The 22,078-nt window shown below is 43.9% G+C and overlaps 1 protein-coding gene across 1 annotated transcript in view; it reads right to left on the bottom strand.

Moving 5' to 3' along the window:
* Positions 1–22,078, bottom strand: part of LOC129703906 (myoferlin-like) — a 329,673-nt gene that overhangs the window by 195,070 nt on the left and 112,525 nt on the right. The window contains exons 16-20 of the mRNA XM_055646609.1: positions 20,913–20,995; positions 11,223–11,347; positions 9,743–9,856; positions 6,267–6,444; positions 1,484–1,608 (exon numbers count right to left, since the gene is read on the bottom strand). Of these exons, the coding sequence (XP_055502584.1) occupies positions 1,484–1,608; positions 6,267–6,444; positions 9,743–9,856; positions 11,223–11,347; positions 20,913–20,995 (625 nt within the window). The remainder of the gene's footprint in view (positions 1–1,483; positions 1,609–6,266; positions 6,445–9,742; positions 9,857–11,222; positions 11,348–20,912; positions 20,996–22,078) is intronic.

The following is a 22,078-nucleotide window of genomic DNA, read 5'->3' as shown; positions in this document are numbered from 1 at the left end:
CAGAATTAAAGGACGTTCCTTTAGGAAGGAGATGAGGAATTTCTTTAGTCAGATGTTGGTGAATCTGTGGAATTCATTGCCACAGAAGGCTGGTGAGGCCAAGGCAATGGATATTTTTAAGGCAAAGAAAGATTAGTACGTGTGTCAAAGGTTATGGGGAGAAGGCCGGAGAATGGGGTTAAGAGGGAAAGATAGATCAGCCATGATTGAATGGCGGAGTAGACTTGATGGGCCGAATGGCCTAATCCTGCTCTTATCACTTATGAAGGTACAACTTGATAGCCAAACGTTCGAATCACAATTTGGAACGAAAGAAAAGCATTTGCATTCTTCAAAACAAAGTAGCAAATTTCCACAGGAACTGAGGGGCCATGGCCATAAAGCTTTGCTTGCAGTGACCATGAAGGAAATGTGTGCACCCAATCAAAAAGTTAAAGGACTAGAATTAAGTTGGCATATACTTTGTTAGTGTCAGAATGGACAATTTATTTAATTACAGCAGATATTATGTTTTCAGACATTTAATAAAGGCTGTCTGAAATCTTCCAAAATTAAAAGATGCAACATCCAATGATACTTTGATTTCATTGAGTGTGCTGGACCACTTTCTGTTTGCAGATATTAATGCCACCTGCTGGATGTTCAGGTTCCTACAGCTTTGGGTTACCTTTCCTGTTAGGCAGGAAGTTGTCATAAGCCAGGAAGCCCAGCTCAGGGACAGTACCGCATGGTGCACACTGTAATTCTAGTGTGTAATTTCTGCCATCCCACCGCACCAGTTTGTTAGACACATTGTCTGTGAGTAATCATGTTTGTGTAACAGCAGCTTTATACGTTATTGTGCAGCATTGCTATTATTAACAGTTAAGAATGTTTCATGTGCCCTGGCTGGTTTCTTACATAACAGCATTGTATTTAGTGGTGGCATCATAGTTTATGTTTCTATACCAAGTGTATAACGTTACTAAATATGCGGTTTCTCTTTCTGCTTGTATGTTACAGTTTTACAGTTGAAAACAGTAAAGAATCAACAACATCTCATGTCTACGGGTCTTTATTGGATTAATTGTTTAACTTGCTAGATAGCTGGATAGGGACATCCAGCGAGTCCAGTATATTGAGCTTTAACATTCATGGTAAAAATTAATCTGTAGTGGGAAGAAAACACCAGGGACATCATGTCCACAAGTGATAGGAGCAGAATTAGCCATTCGTCTATTCCATCATTCAATTACGGCTGATCTATCTCTCCCTCCTAACCTCATTGTCCTGCCTTCTCCCCCTAGCCTCTGACACCCACACTAATCAAGAATCTATCTATCTATCACTGCCATAAAAATATCCATTGACTTGGCCTCCACAGCCTTCTGTGGCAAAGAATTGTGATTTGTTTAATCACAGAACTCCCAAACTGATAAGACGTCAAACATATCTCTCAATGACTAGGGGAAGAAGTGAGTGGAATAAAAAGGTAAATGCTCACCAGCCTGTGGACCATTTTTAAGAGGATGTTCACAGAATCCAACCTGTGGCTGATGTCCTCCCAGAACGAAGTGAGTGTCACCACAGGCTTTGTGTTTGACCAAGGTAGAAAGTAGTAATAGTTACCTGGGAAACAATAAAATAATGACTTAGATACAAGAATACCCATGAATCTTTGACACTTGCCGCTCAAGCCCATCCTCTGATCTGTTCTGATCCTAAACGCTGTTCCTGGACTCTCAGTCTTGCCATGGAGTGCACTGCAGCAACTTACCAGATATCCGGCCATAAGTGGCGGCGCTGCCAAGCAACTGCGGCTCGCCTGCCATCCATTTGTGTTTTCCTTTTTTTGTTTTCTTTTGTCTTGTTAGATGTATGTTTTAGTTTAATTTTAGTTGTGTATGTATGGGGCATTGGGGGAAACCCTTTTTAACCTCTTCCTTCAGCGGGGATGAGACCTTTCCTTTGTCGTATCTCCGTCTCCGTCTGCGCTGAGGCCTAATATCGTGGGGCTGGAGGCCTCCAACTGGAACCGACCACGAGGCTCCGGTGGCGGAGCCTGTGGACTCGCCATTGCGAAGATGGGCGGCTTCCAAGGCTGTGGTGGCGCTGTGGCTGCGACCCGACTTCGGAGGCTTCGGCCGCGGGCCCTGAGGACGGTAACATCGGGAGCTCGCAGGTCCCAGGTTGGTGACCGATTCTCGGAGCTTGGATTCGGCCACGGGACTTACCATCACCCGGCGGGGGGCCCAACATCGAGAGCCTGGATCGCCTCAATGCAGCGGGAGAACAAGGAAGGAAGAGACAAGGACTTTAAGACTTTTTGCCTTCCATCACAGTGAGGAGGTGCCTGGAGATTCACTGTGATGGATGTTTGTGTTAAACTGTGTTCATTGTGTGTTCTGTTGCTTGTTCTTTTCTGTCATGACTGCAAGGTTTGCAATTTCGTTCAAACTAAAAGTTTGACTGACAATGAATGAAACTCTAACTCTAACCAAGGCTTCTCAGATAGCACCTTCCACACTCATGCCCTTTAACAACTGGATGGGCAAGGACTACAAAAGCATGGGAACACCTCCACTTGCTCACCAATCCATACATCATTCCGACTTAGAAATATCACTATCTTTTCCACTGACTAGTCAAAATCATGGAACGTCCTCTCTCTCACATTGTGGGTGTACCCACACCTCAAGCACCAGTGCACTACCAATGGCCATTAGATGTTGCAAAGCCCACATCACTCAAATTAATTTGTTAAAAGGTAAGTATATACGCACAAATTTCATTCATTATGAGTCACACACTGTCTCCATGCAGCCAAAAGGATTTAAAATACAAGCTCATAGGGTCATAGCGTGGAAACAGGCCCTTTGGCCCAACTTGCCCACACTGGCCAACATGTCCCAGCTACACTAGTCCCACCTACCCCTCCAAACCCATCCTATCCATGTACCTGTTTAACCGTTTCTTAGCCCCAGTCTCAACTACAGTGTTCAAACTGATACAGTTGAAACAGGCCCTTTGGCCCAACTTGCCCACACCGGCCAACATGTCCCATCCATACTAGAATCATGGAGTGATACAGCATGGAAACAGGCCCTTCGGTCCAACTTGCCCACACCGGCCAACAATGTCCCAGCTACAGTAGTATCCCTCCAAACCTGTCCTATCCATGTACCTGTCTAACTGTTTCTTAAACAATGCGATAGTCCCAGCCTCAACTTCCTCCTCTGGCAGCTTGTTCTATACCCCCTACCACCCTTTGTGTGAAAAAGTTACCCCTCAGATTCCTATTAAATCTATTCCCCTTCACCTTAAACCGATGTCCTCTGGTCCTCCATTCCCCTACTCTGGACAAGAGACTCCGTGCATCCAAGGTTTATAGGCAAGTATTACCTAACTTAGTATCATCTAGTAGGCAGACACTTCCCAAAATACAAGCAGTTTTAACAGTCACGGATCCAGGGCTCCAGGGATTCGGAGTGGCAGTGTAGATTAAAACACCGTTAATTCTTGGTGGCAGGTGGAAAAGGTGCAATAAATTTGATAAGCTTGGGTTTTGGAATAACCTTGGTGGGTTCATGATGGAAGAGTGATCGATGTTTAACTGAGTGGAGAAACAAATGTAAAACCAGGCATAACTGTGCTCGAGGACTAGCCGACTGATGTCGACAAATGTTGGGGCAGGTGCTGCTGTTATTGCTTCATGCAGGTAATGAATGGCTGCGAGGCCAAAATCAAGCTGATAAATATACAATGGGTATTATGAAGGAACAACATCAGATAACAGAATGGCTTTTTAAACAGAATTCAGACTATACAGATTTATGGTACATTATGCCATAAACCTATCATAGTTAATTACTATCATGTGTGACAAAGATCTCTAAATTAGTACTAGAAACTTAATACATTGGCCAATTCACACTAAAACAATACTAAATGACATTTTACAGCATCATAACAAATTATTATCAATCGACTTGTATTTTGACCCATAAGTAAGATGACCGCAATTCTTCTTTTACGCTGTCTTTTCCCTCAGGATTTACCTCTTCACACAATTCACATTTCAATGCAGGAATGGAGTCCCCGAATGCCAAAAGATCTTATCTTTTGTAAACTTTGAACCTAGGCCAAGTTTCTGTCTCTTCAGTTCTGGAGAAGGCAAAGTATTCCAGAAGACCGTTCAAAAAGCAGGGTATTCGAGTCTGAACCAACACTTATACTTCCAACAACTGTCATCTATCCAAAAGCTGCCAGGACATTGCCCTGCTCATGTGCCCTTCTATATTTACTGATTGAGCAGTAACTGCAGTTCAACAAAGGTCATTAATTTGACTGAAGTACTTTGGGTCATCCCCAGGATCTGAAAGGCAGCATAGATCCAAAAGTGTTCTGCCTTCTCCATGTGTCTCCAGTAGACTATACAACTGATAACTATTCTCACTAACAGCAACAAACAAACACAGTGCTTCAAGCAACATGTACATTCGGACAAGGGCCAATGCAGCTGCTGTCTTCAGCAGGCCTCTCTAGTTAGGAAATGCTCAAGCCCTGGCAATGTGCTGCAGCAGATCCTATATATGTGCAGACATTCCCGACTTATGTCAGGGTTGTGTCAGTGCACCCTTATGCGTCAGACTTTATGCAAGTTGGAATCACCAAAAATCTAAGTTGAAACAAAGAACTGCAGTTGCTGGTTAATACACAAAATGACACAAAGTGCTGGAGTAACTCAGCAAGTCAAGGCAGCATTTCTGGGAAACACAGATCGGTGACGTTTTGGGTCGGGACCCTTCTTCAGACCGATTCAGTCTGCTGAGTTATTCACCACTTTGTGTCGTTTCATCCTAAGTCTAGGCAGCAAAGCCACAGCTCTTCGCCAGTGACCCTTCTTCACCAGCTGTAGCACCATCCGGTTGATGCGGGCTTCACATTGTAGCCTCTGGCTGATGCCGTGCTTTTCTGGCCACTGCTACTAACAGGTCACTTGGTTACTGTGGGACTCCCTCCCCTCTCACCAGCTGCCACTTCTTCCTGTCGGCTGTTGCTTTGCCCCCCCCACAAACACCGCTCCCCCTTGTCCCCAGAGTGGTCGACATCTTCCAGCTTGGAACTTGTCAATGACTGCGGGGGAAACGGAGCAGCAGCCGTGATCAGACAAAGCAACGGCTGACAGGAAGCAGAGGCAGCTGGTGAGAGAGGAGGGAGCCCCACGGTAACCATGCATGTCCTGCTAGTGGCGACTGCCCGAAGAACGCAACATCGGCCAGAGGCTACAACGTGGGCCGCAACCACAGCCGTGTCAACCACACGGTGCAACAGCTGGTGAAGAAGGGCTCGCTGGTGCCCCTTGTGGAAGATGTCAGCGACACGACTGGGAGTTAATCTCCTGCGTCCCTCATTATCGTTCATCTTGCCACTGTCACACCCACCCCTCTCAATCCTCCCGATGCAACAGCGCAGTCATTCAGGAAACAGGACCACCCAGTGTGAATTGTTTACATAAGTGCGAGTTTATACAACTCGCCTATTATGTGTAGGAAAGAACTGCGGATCCTGGTTTAAATCAAAGGTAGACACAAAATGCTGGAGTAACTCAGCGGGACAGGCAGCATCTCTGGAGAGAGGGAATGGATGACATTACGGTTCTTCAGAGTGAAGACGGGTCTTGACCCGAAACGTCACCTCTCCAGAGATGCTGCCTGTCCCGCTGAGTTACTCCAGCATTTTGTGCCTAATTCGCCTATTACACAGGTCAGGGCATGCCTGTGGTAACATTGCAGTTATAATGTGCCACTGCTCAAGATAATGGCTGCTCACACTGACATAGAAACATAGAAATTAGGTGCAGGAGTAGGCCATTCGGCCCTTCGAGCCTGCACCGCCATTCAATATGATCATGGCTGATCATCCAACTCAGTATCCCGTACCTGCCTTCTCTCCATACCCCCTGATCCCCTTAGCCACAAGGGCCACATCTGACGAACGAGATCCTGAACTGGTGGCCAAAAAAAAAACAACTTTTTGGAGCCCATGTTTTGGTGATGAAATCCACAATTTTAAAGGGCATAATCCTTAATTATAATTCTGGATATTATTACATTCCTCAAGTGCAAAAATAATAGCTATTACACTCAATCGCTACAGTAATGACATAAAATGTGCTAAAAATTAGTCAGTTAGAAAACACCTGATATTGACTTACTAATAATACTGGGTATTATAATAGAACTATTAAATATCGGTTGGCTCAGATTTGCAAACGTAATACTCACCATCAAACACGGCTCTACTGTACTGAGTGGTGGAAGCCAAAGGCCTGCAGGTCTTGTCAAATTTATTCCCATAATTACCAATGCTGACTTCAAACTGAATGGCATCTCCAACTTCTTGCTGCATCGTTGCGGCATAAAAGACAGCGCAAAGACTGTACTTGCGTCGGCGTTGATATTTCTGAAACAGGAAGTGTTACAGAAACTCATGTCAGCAAAAAAAATAAAATTAATAACAGGGAAGATAGATACAAAACGCTGGAGTAACTCAGCGGCACAGGCAGCATCTCTGGAGAGAAGGAATGGGTGAAGTTTCGGGTCGAGACCCTTCTTCAGACTGAGAGTCAGGGGTGAGGTGAAACTAGAGATATGGAAGGTGTTCAGAGAGAATGTAAGGTGTGAAAATGATAGATCAAATAATAGAGACTTTGATTCAGAAATAAACCCTGGAAATGGGTCCATTGGCCCACCATTCTGTGCTGACTATAAACCACCCAAGTACACAAACTTTACATTAAACCTATTATCCCCACATCCTCTTCCTCTCCAATCTCACACGAGGGACAGAGCAGCCTGGTTCAGGCTCAGGTTCGCAGGGAGAATGACAAACTCCACAAAGAAGGCATCCGAGGTCATGACTGGGGCCTGGTATTTGGCATGGTGATGAAGTAATCTACAGCTGTATAAAATGATATGAAATTGCATGTCAAAAACCCCTTGATTCAAATACTCCAACACATCAAAGAGTTCTCCCATCGCAGTTTCCCAATGGATACTGCAGCATTGAGACCAACATAGATTATGAAGGAAGGAACTGCAGATGCTGGTTTACACTGAAGACAGACACACAATGCTGGAGTAACTCAGCGGGGCAGGCAGCATCTCTGGAGAGGTGACGTTTTGAGTAGAGACCCTTCTTCAGACAGAGTCAGGGGAGAGGGTTTCAAGAGGTATGGAAGGGTAAAGGGTACTTAAGGTTGATGTTTTGGGTTCCTGCTGGGTGGATCTGGTTTTATACATCCCAAGTCTTTCCTCAATTATTGAAAGTGCACCTAGAGGCCAAAAAGGAAGAAACATTCCAGCTGGCTGGAGATTGAATATTGCATGCAAGTTTTAAATCTCTCTTTGTGACATTACGTAAACTTTTTTGTTTTAAAATCACTCTAATGGGGAGCTGGAGAGGATGTGCAAATGGTCATGAGAAACTTAGTGAAATCTAAGGACAAGATAATTGTAACAACGTGAAGACTCACTTTCACAGCATCATGAAGTGTTACATCATCTAAATAATTAAGCAGGGGAATGGAATTTCGGTGTGGAATGAGCTTCCAGTGGAAGTGGTGGAGGCAGGTTCATTGGTATCATTTAAAAATAAATTGGATAGGCATATGGATGAGAAGGGAATGGAGGGCTATGGTATGAGTGCAGGCAGGTGGGACTAAGGGGAAAAAAAGTTGTTTGGCACGGACGTGTAGGGCCGAGATGGCCTGTTTCCGTGCTGTAATTGTTATATGGTTATATGGAATGATATCTGTTAGAGAGAGCCGACCTTTGAAGCGATGATGATAATATAATGGTAGAAAATATCAGGCTTGCTGTGTGGAAGGTGAGGACATCTCTGTCCAGCATTTTCCAGAAGGCGGATTTGGAGGGAATGTGATGGGAAGGGAGGCGTAAGGTGGAACAGGATCATAAGAATTGAAAATTGGATCACTGTTGTAAATACCTCACACTGCCTTGGCAAGACCAGCAGTCCAATCAAGGACGAATCGTGCCCTGGCCATTCCCTCTTCTCCCCTCATCCATCGGGCAAAAGGTATAGCCTCCAGATTCGGGGACAGTTTTTCCCTCAGCTGTTATCAGGCAACTGAACCATGCTATCACAACCAGAGAGCAGCCCAGTGCTACTATCTACCTCATTGGTGACCCTTGGACTATCTTTGATTGGACTTTACTGGATTTACCTGGCACTAGAGGTTATTCCCTCATCATGTATCTGTACACTGCAAATGGTTCGATTGTAATCATGTATTGTCACTCCGCTGACTAGTTAGCATGCAACAAAAACGTTTCACTGTGCCTCAGTACACGTGACAATGAACTAAACTAAAATACTACTATCAAATATTTACCATTTGACGCAGAAAAAAATGGCAACAAGGAATAATAAAAGCCTTCAAGTTTTAAAATACATGCATAGATTTGAAGACAGAAGTCGTGAATTAAAGAATATTAATTTCTGTGAGAGGAGATGATTAAAACAAGCAGGCATTTTCCTGTTATCTTGGATCAAGTGTATTGTATTGTATTGTATATCTTTATTGTCATTTCCTGAGTATTCACATACCCAGAGGAAACAAAAAAACGTTGCTCAACCAGTGTCCATTCAGTGTGCATTAAAAATAAATAGAAATAAAAATACATGTGTCATTGAACAAATTTAACATTCAATACTAAACATTCAACAGGCGTTCTGATCGGCAGCGGCTCTGCTGCAGTGTGCCCAGGTTGGTGGTTGGTGTGCGATACTTTGGCAGGGGGCAAAGTCCATTTGGCAGTCTTATAGCCTGCGGGAAGAAGCTGAGGAGCATCCTGCTGGTTTTGCAGCTAATGCTCCTGTATCTCTTCCCAGATGGCAGGATGGAGAATATGTGATGCGATGGCTGGTAGGGGGTCTTTGATGATGGAGATGGCTCTGCTGATACATCTCTTCCTGTATATGTCCAGCAGGATTGAAGTGAATTAGGAAATTGAGTGTTATATTATGTGGATGCAACGAGCAGCGCATGCGGGTTTACACAAAAAAAGAGACAAAGTGCTGGAGTGACTAGGTGGGTCAGGCGGCAGTGCCAGAGAACATGGATAGGGACCCTTCTCCAGATCAATTGTAGAGGGAGGAAAGAAAGCTGGAAGAGAGGAGGGGCAGGATAAAGCCTGGTGGGTAATAGAGAGATGGGGGGGGGGGGGGGGGGGGGGGGTAGGCAGATAGTGGACAGGGGCCAGGGATGAAAAGGCGTGAGACTAAAGGATTGAAGAGTGGTGGAATGTGAAACTAGAGGAATGAAAGTAAGGTAGAAGGGGTGGGGGAGGGGTAAAAAGGTGCCATTCCAGTTCGGGATACATATTGTGGATCTTCCTGCCAGTATCCTGGTTCTTTATTATTCTGCCCTGGAGAATGCTTTTTAAAACCAAAGGATTATGAAGAGTCACCACAATTAATCAAAGATAGACACAAAATGTTGGAGTAAACTCAGCGGGACAGGCAGCATCTCTGGATAGAAGGAATGGGTGACGTTTCCGGTCGAGACCCTTCTTCGGACTGAAGAAGGGCCTCGACCCAAAACGTCACCCATTCCTTCTCTCCAGAGGCACTGCCTGTCCCGTTGAGTTTACTCCAACATTTTGTGTCTATCTTTGGTGTATCATCAGCATCCGGGCTCCTTCCTACAGAGTTAACCAAATTTCCGTGTTCAACTAACCTGAACAACCAAAACATCATCACTTGGTATGTCTTCCAGCTTCTTCTCTGGACTACCTTCAAGCTGTGTGTGGAGTTCAACTAATAGTCGGCCTCGATATGAAACGCCTTCACCCTTAAAGTAAAAGGAAAGTGAAGATTTTTGGGTCAGTTTTTCCCAACAACTATAATAATAATAATAATAATAATCTTATTTATATAGCACATTTTCAGTCAACTTACATTGACCCCAAAGTGCTTCACATAATTAGATTAAATTCCATACAGGCAAAGGTGGGTGAAGTGTCTTGCCCAAGGACACAACAACAGTATGCACTCCAAGCGGGATTCGAATCGGCTACCTTCCGGTCGCCAGCCGAACACTTAGCCCATTGTGCCATCTGTCGTCCCTAAATAACTAAAACACAGCTGTAAGATTGTGGCAATCTAGAAATTCAAATGCTTTTGAATGCTTTGTTGCTCGTTTTGTCACGGTTACTTAGAACTACATATCACTGAATAGGTTCAGCATTGCCATTTCCAAAAGCATCTTGTGAGCAACCTCCTGAATCTGTAGTCTGTGTATAGAATCAGTGCTATATCAGATGACAAGAAGCACGTCTCGTATATGTATGTGACAAATAAACTTGACTTGCCGACTTGAAGCCAATGGCTCAAGTCGAGTTTATTGTCATATGCACAAGTACGAAGATAATAGACAATAGGTGCAGTAGGCCATTCGGCCCTTCGAGCCAGCACTGCCATTCAATGTGATCATGGCTGATCATCCACAATCAGTACCCCGTTCCTGCCTTCTCCCCATATCCCCTGACTGTGCATCTTTAAGAGCCCTATTTAGCTCTCTCTTGAAAGTATCCAGGGAACCGGCCTCCACCACCCCCAGAGGCAGAGAATTCCACAGACTCGCCACTCTCTGTGAGAAAAAGTGTTTCCTCGTCTCCGTTCTAAATGGCTTACCCGTTATTCTTAAACTGTGGCCCTGCTTCCGGACTCCAACATCGGGAACGTGTTTCCTGCCTCTAGCGTGTCCAAGCCCTTAATAATCTTATATGTTTCATTAAGATACCCTCTCATCCTTCTAAACTCCAGAGTGTACAAGCCCAGCTGCTCCATTCTCTCAGCATATGACAGTCCCGCCATCCCGGGAATGAACCTTGTAAACCTACGCTGCACTCCCTCAATAGCAAGAATGTCCTTCCACAAATTAGGGGACCAAAAGTGCACACAATACTCCAGGTGTGGCCTCATACAAGACGTACAAGTACAATGGAGAATCTTCCCCATGACACTGTTGCAATTTTATCCATTGTACCTACACCATGCCTCAGTTTAAAACTCCAGTCTTTGTGCTGAAGACATTGATTTCTACAACAAAACACAAATGAGCACACCAACATAATAGTAATTTCCACGATTAAGTTATTGTATACATTGACACACAGTACTTACATCATATGGAGAGTTACATTATTCTGACTAACCTTCCCATGGTTCAAGTCTTCGTAAGGATCAGGCAGGCCAGTGAATTCCCGAGGGCTCCCGTAAAAGTTGATGAACGAAGGGCCAAAAGCTGGAAGAAACCCTATTGATTCTTCTCCCGTTTCCCCTATCGAAACACAGAGTGGTCAGCAAACCAGACCGGGATCTTCAAAGCACTCACTCAAGTTAGTGCAAGTTAGTCTGTTAGCATGTGCACAGATTGCATAACAAATACACAGCAACTGCAGAGTGTGACAACATACTGAAAAGCTGGAGTAATAGCTTGGATTATATGGTAGTGAAGTTAACGTTAATGTACAATACTTTCTAGACAGCAACTATGAATTTATTTCACCAGACTTCAAGGCCTCACTAACTCGGACTGCCAAGAACCAGATTATTTTCTTAAACTCCATCGTATGGAATGAGTAGTGAGAAAATGAAGAAGAAAGATACAGACATTCTCCCTGCAACCATGTCTATGGAAAATCTCCTGAAACAGACAAAAGAGTGTTAAATTATAACTTTCTAACAGAGTTATGATACTGAACAAAGAGCCTACGACTTGCACCCATTGCTTGGGGTTGTTTCAATTCCCATCAGAACTTTTCTCAACTCGCTGAGAAGAGCTTGCAGTGGGGATCTGTTTTGTACAAAGACTCTCACTGATTCCATGTGAGAATGGAATGGCTCTGCAGATGAAATACAAAAAAGGACTGAAGGCCCAGTGAAACCCTAAAGTTAAAATGGCTGCCATTAAATCATTGAACCAGTTCCCAAGTACCTTCATTCAACCGAATATAACCAAGTCTAACCCTCTGAAGCCCCAAGTGGAAAATCTGAAGCAATAATATTTAAATTAAAAACCAAAAAAAACCCAACTGCTTTAATGAGATCACTTAACTGGAACCCAAGTAGGCAATATATACCCCAGTTTAATAGACAGTGCAACATTACACTGTAAACAAAGAATAAAGAGTCTTGTAACACCACCACAGAATTAAATTACACAGAAGCATAAAGAGTTAGACACACATATACTTTAAATTCTTCCAAAACGGGTTTTGATATCAAATTTAAATGCCAATTCTACATTGCCCAGTTCTTTCACACAGCCTCAGATAATGGATCAGAGAGTGTTTTCACCATTGGTCACAGTCACAGTCACATTGTGGGTGTTGTTACCCAAGGTTTAGAAATAATCATAGAATTTGTTGTACTTATTCAAACATGTTGTGCCGAATCCCCTCTGATATATGTAGTAAAGCATTGCAAAATTAGAACAAGTCCAAGTGCAGGCAGTGTCACTGGAGAGAAGGAATGGGTGACATTTCGGGTCGAGACTCTTCTTCAGACTGAGGGTCAGCGGAGAGGGAGATACCGAGATATAGAGGGGTGAGCTGTGAGAACGAGAGTTGCCGACTTCCCAGTTGGAAAGTAGAAACAAGCGCAGAAGAGAAGGACACTGACATCAGATCTACTAGAGATCCAAACTCATTAAATTCAAACCTGATAGTCAAAGGAATAAATTATGGCAGCTAGCCAGAGGCAAGAAATCAAATTGGTCGTATTTCTTATTTACTTAGTTACTTAGGGAAGATGCCAACATGAATCTACACGACCACTTCTCTTTCAAAATGATAGAAAAATGATTATCAAACATTCTGCAGTACACCAAAAATGCCTTTCAAATATTTATCAACATCTGCTCTATAATTCACCCGTATAAAGATCAGAATTATTTGCTAATATATATATCTTTAAAAATAATAATTCTGCAATAATTCAAAGCCTCAAATTGGTCAGGCACAGGAAAGCTTAGTTATACTTGGCAGAGACCACATCTAAAGCGTTTTGGAAAGTAGTGAAAAACATCTCCATGAAAAGAATCAATGCATTCATCATGGGAATCTTGCTTTTAAATATTGCACTTCAACTCGTGCTTCAAAACTGCTTCCTACTAATTATCTGAATGTACCAAGATCCCATTCTGGTTATTGCAGGAGGGTCAAAAATATGGGGAAGATGGTTAGAAAGAGAGTCTAAAGCAGAAAAAATGAATAAAGACAGTCTATTCATGGAAACAATGCGTGGAGACTCCCGCCAGCTACGGAGCCAAGATCACCCCGTCAACGGAGGGCGCGAGACCCCCCCGACCGCACGGGAGGACAAAGAAGGGAAGAGATCAAACTTTTTTCCGTCTTTCATCACAGGGAGGAATGTGGAGGAGTCACTGTGGTGGATGTTTATGTTAAAATGTGTTTTGTGTGTTTTGTTGCTTTTTATTGGTTTTTATAAGGCAAATCAAATTCCTCGTGTGTTGCAAAACATACTTGGCTAATCAAGTATGATTATGATTGAATTGACAATTCCTTCTTTAATTAACAAACCAAATAGTAACTATGTGTCTAATCTTGTGCTTTTCAAACAAAATAATCATTTAGCTTCTGTGGAAGAACAAGGCTTAATATAATAACAAGCAGTTATTTCACACGCACACACACACACACACACACAATGATTTTAAGCAATTAGTATAGCTTTTGGCCAAAGCATGTGGGATCACTGTGCATTTTACCAGCATTGTATAGTTCCATATATCTAAATGGGCAATGCCAATAGTTTCATTTTTCTGTTAGTGCAAATTATTATTGGAGAAATTAAAAGTGCATCAATTTTAAAACAAATTGTATTAGTAAGTAAAATGAATTATATTAAAAGGCTTAAACATTTTGGCAGACAATTTGCAAGGAGCTTCCTAAGTACCGATTTGGGACAACAATGGACTAGAATTATAAAGATGGACATCATTTGGACAAAGGTAATATCAAACATGGCAGTAAAGTGATCTTCAATACAGTCCACATCTTGCTCCGTTACCCAATCTTAGCTGAATTGTTTTTCTATACCTCGTTGTCACCTTCCCCAGGCTGACAGTGATCTATTCTGCATTTTCCTTGATTTTCGTCGCCTTTTCTCTCTCGTTTTCACACCGTATCCTTCCATATCTCTGTGCCTCCCTCTCCCCGCTGTCGGTCTGAAATGTCATCCATTCCTTCTATCCAGAGACGCGGCCCGTCCCGCTGAGTTACTCCAGCATATTGTGTCTATCTTCGCAAATACTCCACTATTTTAGACAATAGACAATGGGTACAGGAGTAGGCCATTCGGCCCTTCGAGCCAGCACCACCATTCAATGTGATCACGGATGATCATCCCCAATCAATACCCCGTTCCTGCCTTCTCCCCATATCTCCCGACTCCGCTATCTTTAAGAGCCCTATCTAGCTCTCTCTTGAAAGTATCCGTCCTCCACCGCCCTCTGAGGCAGAGAATTCCACAGACTCACAACTCTCGGTGAGAAAAAATGTTTCCTCGTCTCCGTTCTAAATGGCTTACCCCGTATTCTTAAACTGTTGGTCCGGTTCTGGACTTCCCCAACATCGGGAACATGTTTCCTGCCTCTAGCGTGTCCAAGCCCTTAACAATCAATATGTTTTTTAAAAAAAACTCCAGAGTGTACAAGCCCAGGCGCTCCATTCTCTCAGCACATGACAGTCCCGCCATCCCGGGAATTAACCTTGTACGCTACACTCCCTCAATAGCAAGAATGTCCCTCTTCAAATTAGGAGACCACAACTGGACACAATACTCCAGGTGTGGTCTAACTAGGGCCCTGTACAACTGCAGAAGGACCTCTTTGCTCCATTACTCGATTCCTCTTGTTATAAAGGTCAACATGCCATTCGCTTTCTTCACTGCCTGCTGTACCTGCATGCTTACTTTCATAGACTGATGTACAAGGAGTCCCAGATCCCGTTGTGCTTCCCCTTTTCCCAACTTGACGCCATTTTAGTAATCTGCCTTCCAGTTTTTGCCACCAAAGTGGATAACCTCACTTTTGTTTTACATTGGAAGCATTCTAAAGCAAGAAAAGACTGAAGTGGCCAAAGAGGCCACTCGTGACTGCTATGCAGCTGTTACTGTTGGAAGCACTTGTTGTTGAGGGGTTCACAGGGCTCAGTCTGGTTGATCTAAGTGCTGGGAAGCTGCCAATAACGATGCCAATGCCAGCCATGGCCAGGAATGGAAGGAGGGCCAAGAGAGAAAACCAACGTGATCACAGTCTCGTGGTGGACGGTTTACAACCTAGAATTTGCAATTTCATTTTTCATCCCAAACTGGTACTAAAGGGAAATGTACCACTTGTCACTTTACCAGTTAATGCACAGTGGGCCCACATTTTTTCAGAGTCTATTACAAGTAGGGAAAAGGATTGTCAAGCCAGCTAAATAGCTCAGGTCTTGTCGCCATTATGTATGAATACATCCATTGCCAAATATCTTTGCATCGTTCATTTACAGAGACAAATTGACCCAACTCAATGATAAACCTTGTATTATACACACACTATAATCAGTACCCTGTTTTACAGCAATGCGTTATATTTGGCAGTGTATGTTTAAAGATTAGACCAAGAAATGAACCTTCATTTGCTGGAGAAGCCCCAGTTCCCTCATCATCTGGATTGTAGGAAAACAAAACATGGGTTAAAACATTTCAAAATAAGTTATTAGCCAGTCACAATGTTATAGGTACCATACAGAGCCAGTTTAATCTGCTTCATAACACCACTGTGCAAGCAGTGAGCGAGAATCTCATGACTTCTCCATATATGTGGCATGTTTCAAGTGAACCCCTGCACCTTGTGGAATAGTTTGGGAATGTGAGGCTTTGTGAAGATCATTTGCAGGCTGCTACTGCACACCATGTTGTGGATACAGACAGACATCAACCATATTACCTGACATATTCTGCATAGTACGAGGACCCCCCAGGCACTCTGGAAAAAGACAATTCGAAAGCATTGTCTCCTGCAGTTATTTGGCACATGGTATGCAGTTGAAATGCAAACCATAGAGGGCGAGTGATTTATTTTCGGATTGGATCAGGAGTTAAGGGCCTGTCCCACCAGCATGCGATTGCACGCGTCTAGCGTGACCAAAAGTGGTCGCTTGAGGCGTACGGCCTCGCGGGGCCGGTCCCACTTCGAAGTGTGGAGACGTATGGAGTTGTGCGGGGCTGGTCCCGACATTGCGCGGGGCTCCAAAAATCTTGCACTGTCCGAAAATCCCACGCGCCAACGGCCTGTCGACCCGCAGCCGCATTGACGGCGTACGCCTAGCGCGTGGTGTTGCGTGATGACGTCACCGCCCCGCGTGCCGTTGCGTGATGACGTCACCGCCCGACGCCGTGCGACGTCCAAATTCAGTCAGCCCGCCTCCTGCCCAGCTGATTGGTGAGTATGATGTCAGGACCAGCCCCGCTCAACTCCATACGCCTCCACGCTTGGAAGTGGGACCGGCCGCCCGAGGCCGTACGTCTCAAGCCACCACGTTTGGTCGCGCTAGACGCATGCAATCGCACGCTGGTGGGACAAGTCCTTTATATTGAGGAACAAGTACAGATGTCAGAAACCTCTCTTCATTTGTCAATTTGTTCAGTTACTTTGTTTACCACCTTCCAGTTTGAAGTGTAGAAAGCTAAACTATAACAAGGTACCTACCAACCTTGTCCACGTCTCCACAGCTAAAGAGAAAACATGTTTACAATGATTTTTACATTAGTTAATAACAAGGACGTACAGATTCAGAAAAGCATGTTCAATTGTAGACAATCTGACATTGTAATAGCCTCGTACTATGAAAGGAATTCTGCATTCATTTTTGATAGAAAATAATGAAACCTTGGGGAAAAGCTTGCATTTTCTGATCTTTTCATTTGTACATGACCACAAATAAACCAGTACCATTAGAACATTTCTCATAAGGATAGATCACACATCAGGAATGGGAGGGTGCCACGAAGAATTGAGGGTCAATGAGACCTTGGTGTACAAATCTAAACGTCCCGCAGGGCGACAACACAGAGTGACTTGGTGGTGAGGGCGACATACAACATTCCAGCCTTCACTAGTTGGGGCTCAGTGTACAAGGGCAGGATGTAAAACGTTCTGAATTGAGGGCACAGTTGGAATAGAGTTTGGGCTACATGTTTTCTAGTAGCCCGAACAACATGCATAGTGAGCAACACAAGAGGGGGCAAATAACTGTTTTGGTCATTGGCCTCGTGCTGGAAGCTCCAAATGAAAGGGCATTACATATTTATGTTTGAAACATGTCTCCCAGTGGTCCGTCATTGAGATGGATGAGCTTGTAGCACAGCTACAGCTAAAGATCGGCAGGTACAACGTTAGGGGCATCGCGAGTCGTGGCTAAAATTGGACGAGCTGGGAGCTAAATATCCACAGATGCACGTCCTATCAAAAAGACAGGCAGGTGGGCAGAGGGACTTCGTTTGAAAGGAATGAAAACCAATAGTTAACAAGAAATGGCAGGTTCAGAAGACATAGAATCTGTGTGGGCAGAGTAGAACTTCTGCCTTACAATGCCAGAGTCCCGGGTTTGATCGGACTACAGGTGGTTGTCTGTACGACGTCTGTACGTTCTTCCCGTGACCTGCGTAGGTTTTCTCCGATATCTTCAGTTTCCTCCCACTCTCCAAAGACGTACAGGTTTGTAGGTTAAATTGTTTGGTGTAAATGTAAAATTGGCCCTAGTGTGTGTAGGATAGTGTTAATGTGTGGGGATCGCTGGTCGGTGCGGACTCGGTGGATCGAAGGTTCTGTTTTCATGCTGCATCTCCAAACTAAAATAAACTAAAACAAATCGAAATACAAGGGTCAAAACTACCTAAAGAGAGTTAAGAAACGGCAAGGGTAAAACAGATGTTGATGGGAGGTAGGCCTCCAAATAGTAGGCAGGATTTTGGACACAAATTATATCAGGAAATCAAAAAGCAAATGCAATGTTAGCATTTATTTCGAGAGGGCTTGTGTACAAATACAGGGATGTAATGCTGAGGCTCTATAAGGTGCTGGTCAGGCCGCATTTGAAATATTGTGAGCAGTTTTGGGCCCCATATCTGAGGAAGGATGCGTTAGCTCTGGAGAGGGTCCAGAGGAGGTTTACAAGAATGATCCCAGGAATGAGTGGGTTAACCTAGGATGAGCGTTTGTCGGCACTTGCTGGAGTTTAGAATGGGGGGGGGGGGGGGGCCTTATTGAAACATACGGAACAGTGAAAGGCTTGGATATACTGCATGTGGAGAGGATGTTTCCACTAGTGAGAGAGTCTCGGACTAGAGCGCATGGCCGCATAATTATAGGACGTTCTTTTAGGAAGTTGATGAGGAGAAACTTATTTCATTAGAGGGTGGTGAATCTGTTGAATTCTTTGCCACAGAAGGTTGTGGCGGCCAAGTCAGTGGATATATTTAAGGCAAAGATAGGCAGATAGATTTTTGATTAGTGCAGGTGTCAGAGTTTATGGGGGGAGAAGGCAGGGAAAATGAGGTTATGGGGGGGGGGGGGGGGGGGGGGAGATAGATCAGCCACGATTGAATGGTGGAGTAGACTTGATGGGCTGAATGGCCTAATCCTGCTCCTATCCCTTATGAAGTCATGAGCATAAAACAGTGGATCAAGAGAGGTACAGCCAACATTACACAGCTGTGACGTGATGCTACTTGGGTGCCCATTAAGGGGGGTGGGAGTGATTTTAAAACATTTGCTCAGCATTCATATGTTAACACAATGGGCATTAATGAAAATTTCAAATGAGGAGTCGATTCAACTTTGAGTTGAGTTAGTTCACTCGGTGGAAGATCAACTTATATTCCCATTAAGCGGCATGGAAACCAGAAGCTGTGGGACCCTCAAAAGTAAAATACTGCAAATAAGGCATGTAAAAACAAAAGACAATGTGGCCGTGGTGCATTTCAATATGCAAGTCGACTGAAAATCAGGTCAGTACTGGAGCACAAGAAAAGGAACTTGTAGAATGCCTGCGCGATGGCTTCTTAGACAAGTTCATGGTCGAGTCCACTCAGGGAAAGGCAATTCTGGATCAGTTGGTGTGCAAGGAACCAGGCTTGATTAAGGAGCTTAGGGTGAATGAAGTGTTCATAATATGATAGCATTCAACCTGCAGTTTGAGAAGCTGTAATTAGATGTATCAGTATCACTGTTGAGTAAAGGCAACCATAGAAACACGAGGGAATGAGCTGGCTAAAGTTAATTGGAAGGGGGACCCGGGGGGGAATGACAATAGAACAACCATGGCAGGAGTGTCTGGGAGCAATTGGAAAGACACAGTGCATTTCCATCCCAACAAGGAAGAAACATACCAAGAGGAGAATGAGGCCACAGTCATTGACAAAGGAAGTGAAAGATAGCATAAAAGCTAAAGCATATAACGTAGCAAGTATTAGTAGAGAGCTAGAGGAAGGGGAAGCTTTAATTATCCAAGATTCCCAAAAGGCTAATTTGGAGCGTGAGTTAGCAGTAAGGAAGGCAAATGGAATGCCAGCATTCATTTCGATGGGACTAGAATATAAAAGCAAGGATGGAATTCCAAGGCCTTGTAAAGCATTAGTGAGGCCATGTTTGGAATATCGTCAGCAGTTTTAGGCCCGATACCCGAGGGATATGCAGGTTTTGGAGAGGGTCCAGAAGAAGCCTATGAGAATGACCCTGAAGAAGATTGGGTTAAGGTACAAGCAGCGTTTGACAGTTTTGGGCCTACACTTGCTCGGGTTTAAGGACAGGGCGAATCTCATTGAAACCTACTGGATAATGAAAGACGTGGATTTAGCGGACAAGGAAAGGATGTTTACAGTAATGGGAGAGCCCAGAAGATGAGGTGGAATTTCTGTAGCCAGCAGGTGGTGAATCTGTGACATTCACGACCACAGATAGTTGTGGGGGCCAAGGCACTTGACGTTTAAAGTGGAGATAGATAGCGTCTTGATTAGGAAGTGCGTCATAGGTTACGGGGAGAAGGCAGGAGAATGAGGTTGAGAAGGGAAAATAGCCATGATTGAATGGCACGTAGACTCGATGGACTGAATGGCCTAATTCTCCTCCTATATCTGATGGTTATTATGATTGCGGTTGAGGACTGTTCTTTTTACACCAAAGCCAAATATTACAAATTAATGGCATTGAAAAGTAATTCAGCTCGTTAGGAAGTACAGTGAACATAACTTACTTGAGCATGTTCCACAGTGATCTTTTGGACCACAATACAATATTAAGCCGGAAATGAAGATTGCATTCAAAAGTCAAATAGTGCACATATTTTGTGATTGTAAAGTATAGGGAACATATACAACCTCTGGTATATTTCATTTGAGAATGCAAGAGTGTTACAAATCTAATTGACCCAAAATAATGGCAAATTACTCACAAATTGTGCAAATGTGCTCTTACTCTATTTAAGGGGCTGTCCCACTTGGGCGTTATTTGCAGGTCATTTACGCGATATCATTTACGGGTCACGACGCGACATCATTTTTGCGTCATGTGCGCGTTGTGACGTGGTAGCGGAGGTTATGACGCGCGGATGCGCTCGGCGCTCCAGGGTTTTGGGATTCACAAAATCTTCGCCCGCCACCTGCGTGACGCGCAAATGATGCCCAAGCGGTAGAGGCCCTTAAGTATTATCAAATTAGAACCACAAACTCCGATTCCTTTCCCCATAAAGGAGTAATCTTCTATCTAAAACTCCTCAGTGGAAGCTTCCAATTGCAAATCAATAGCAACAGTACAATGAAGGGAATAAAGCACAAACCTTCAACTTCTCCTCCGGATGATGCTATCTTGGACAGGAACAAATACGCCGTCCCAATTGCATCATTTCCAGTCACCCGATCCCTAAAAGACGTGTATATATTTGTTGTTATTACTGCCTAAAATTAGGCCGATCCAGATCTTATCCTGGTAATAAGAAGCCAGTGGAAGGCCAACAAAACAAAAACTGAATATGCCATCCCATTCATTGTTCCAATTTATCAAGGCGATTTGAGGTTAGCGTCTGAAGCTACTGAATGCAGGCGAAACAATCACAACAATTTGCAATAGTCGCAAAAATACAGTAGTTTCCATTTTCATGCCTTATCCACTAACCCTGACAGCGCATTCCAAGCACTCACCAGTTCTGTGTAAAAATACATGCCACACACATCTCTTGTAATCTTTGCCATAATCTCTCAATTTAAAGCTATGTCCTCTAATATTTTATAATTCCATCCTGAAAAAAAGGTTCCGATTATCTATTCTTCGCATAATTTTACATACTGCTATCAGGTCTTCCCGCAACCTCCAGCGTTCCAGAGAAAATAATCCAAGTCTGCACAACCTCCCCCTATAGTTAACACCCCTTAATCCAGGCATTGTTCTAGTAAATGTCATCTGCACCCATTCCAACATGCTTCCTGTAATGGTGACCTGAACTCCACACAATACTCTACATGTGGCCTCAAAGTACAAAATGCTGCTTCATGACTTCCTGACTCATGCTTAATGCCCTGACCTATGAAAGCGAGCACACCATATTCCTTCTTTACCACCTTCAGGAAGTTATGGACTTCAACCCCAAGATGCCTCTGTACATCAGTGCTGGTAAGGGTCATGCCATTAATTGTACATTTAACCTCAAAACGTGCAACACCTCACACATTAAATTCCATCTGCCATTTCTCTGCCCATTTCAGTAACTGACCTGTATATCCCACTGAAATATTGACAGCCTTCCTCACAGTCTGCAAAGCCAGCAATCTTGGTGTCATCTGCACACTAACTAACCAACCCATCTGTGCTTATGTCCAAGTAATTTCTATATATCACTAAGAGCAGATCTGTCCTGGACAGATCCCTGCAGAACTCCACTGGTCACCGACCTCCAGCCCGAATATAGTCCTCCCACTGCAACCTTCTGTCCAAGGGTTAGCCTGTTCT

Source organism: Leucoraja erinacea, chromosome 15 (genome assembly GCF_028641065.1).
Source record: "Leucoraja erinacea ecotype New England chromosome 15, Leri_hhj_1, whole genome shotgun sequence".
Taxonomy (NCBI): domain Eukaryota; kingdom Metazoa; phylum Chordata; class Chondrichthyes; order Rajiformes; family Rajidae; genus Leucoraja; species Leucoraja erinaceus.
The sequence above is the reverse complement of the archived record's forward strand: the minus strand, read 5'-3'. Positions and strand labels throughout refer to the sequence as shown.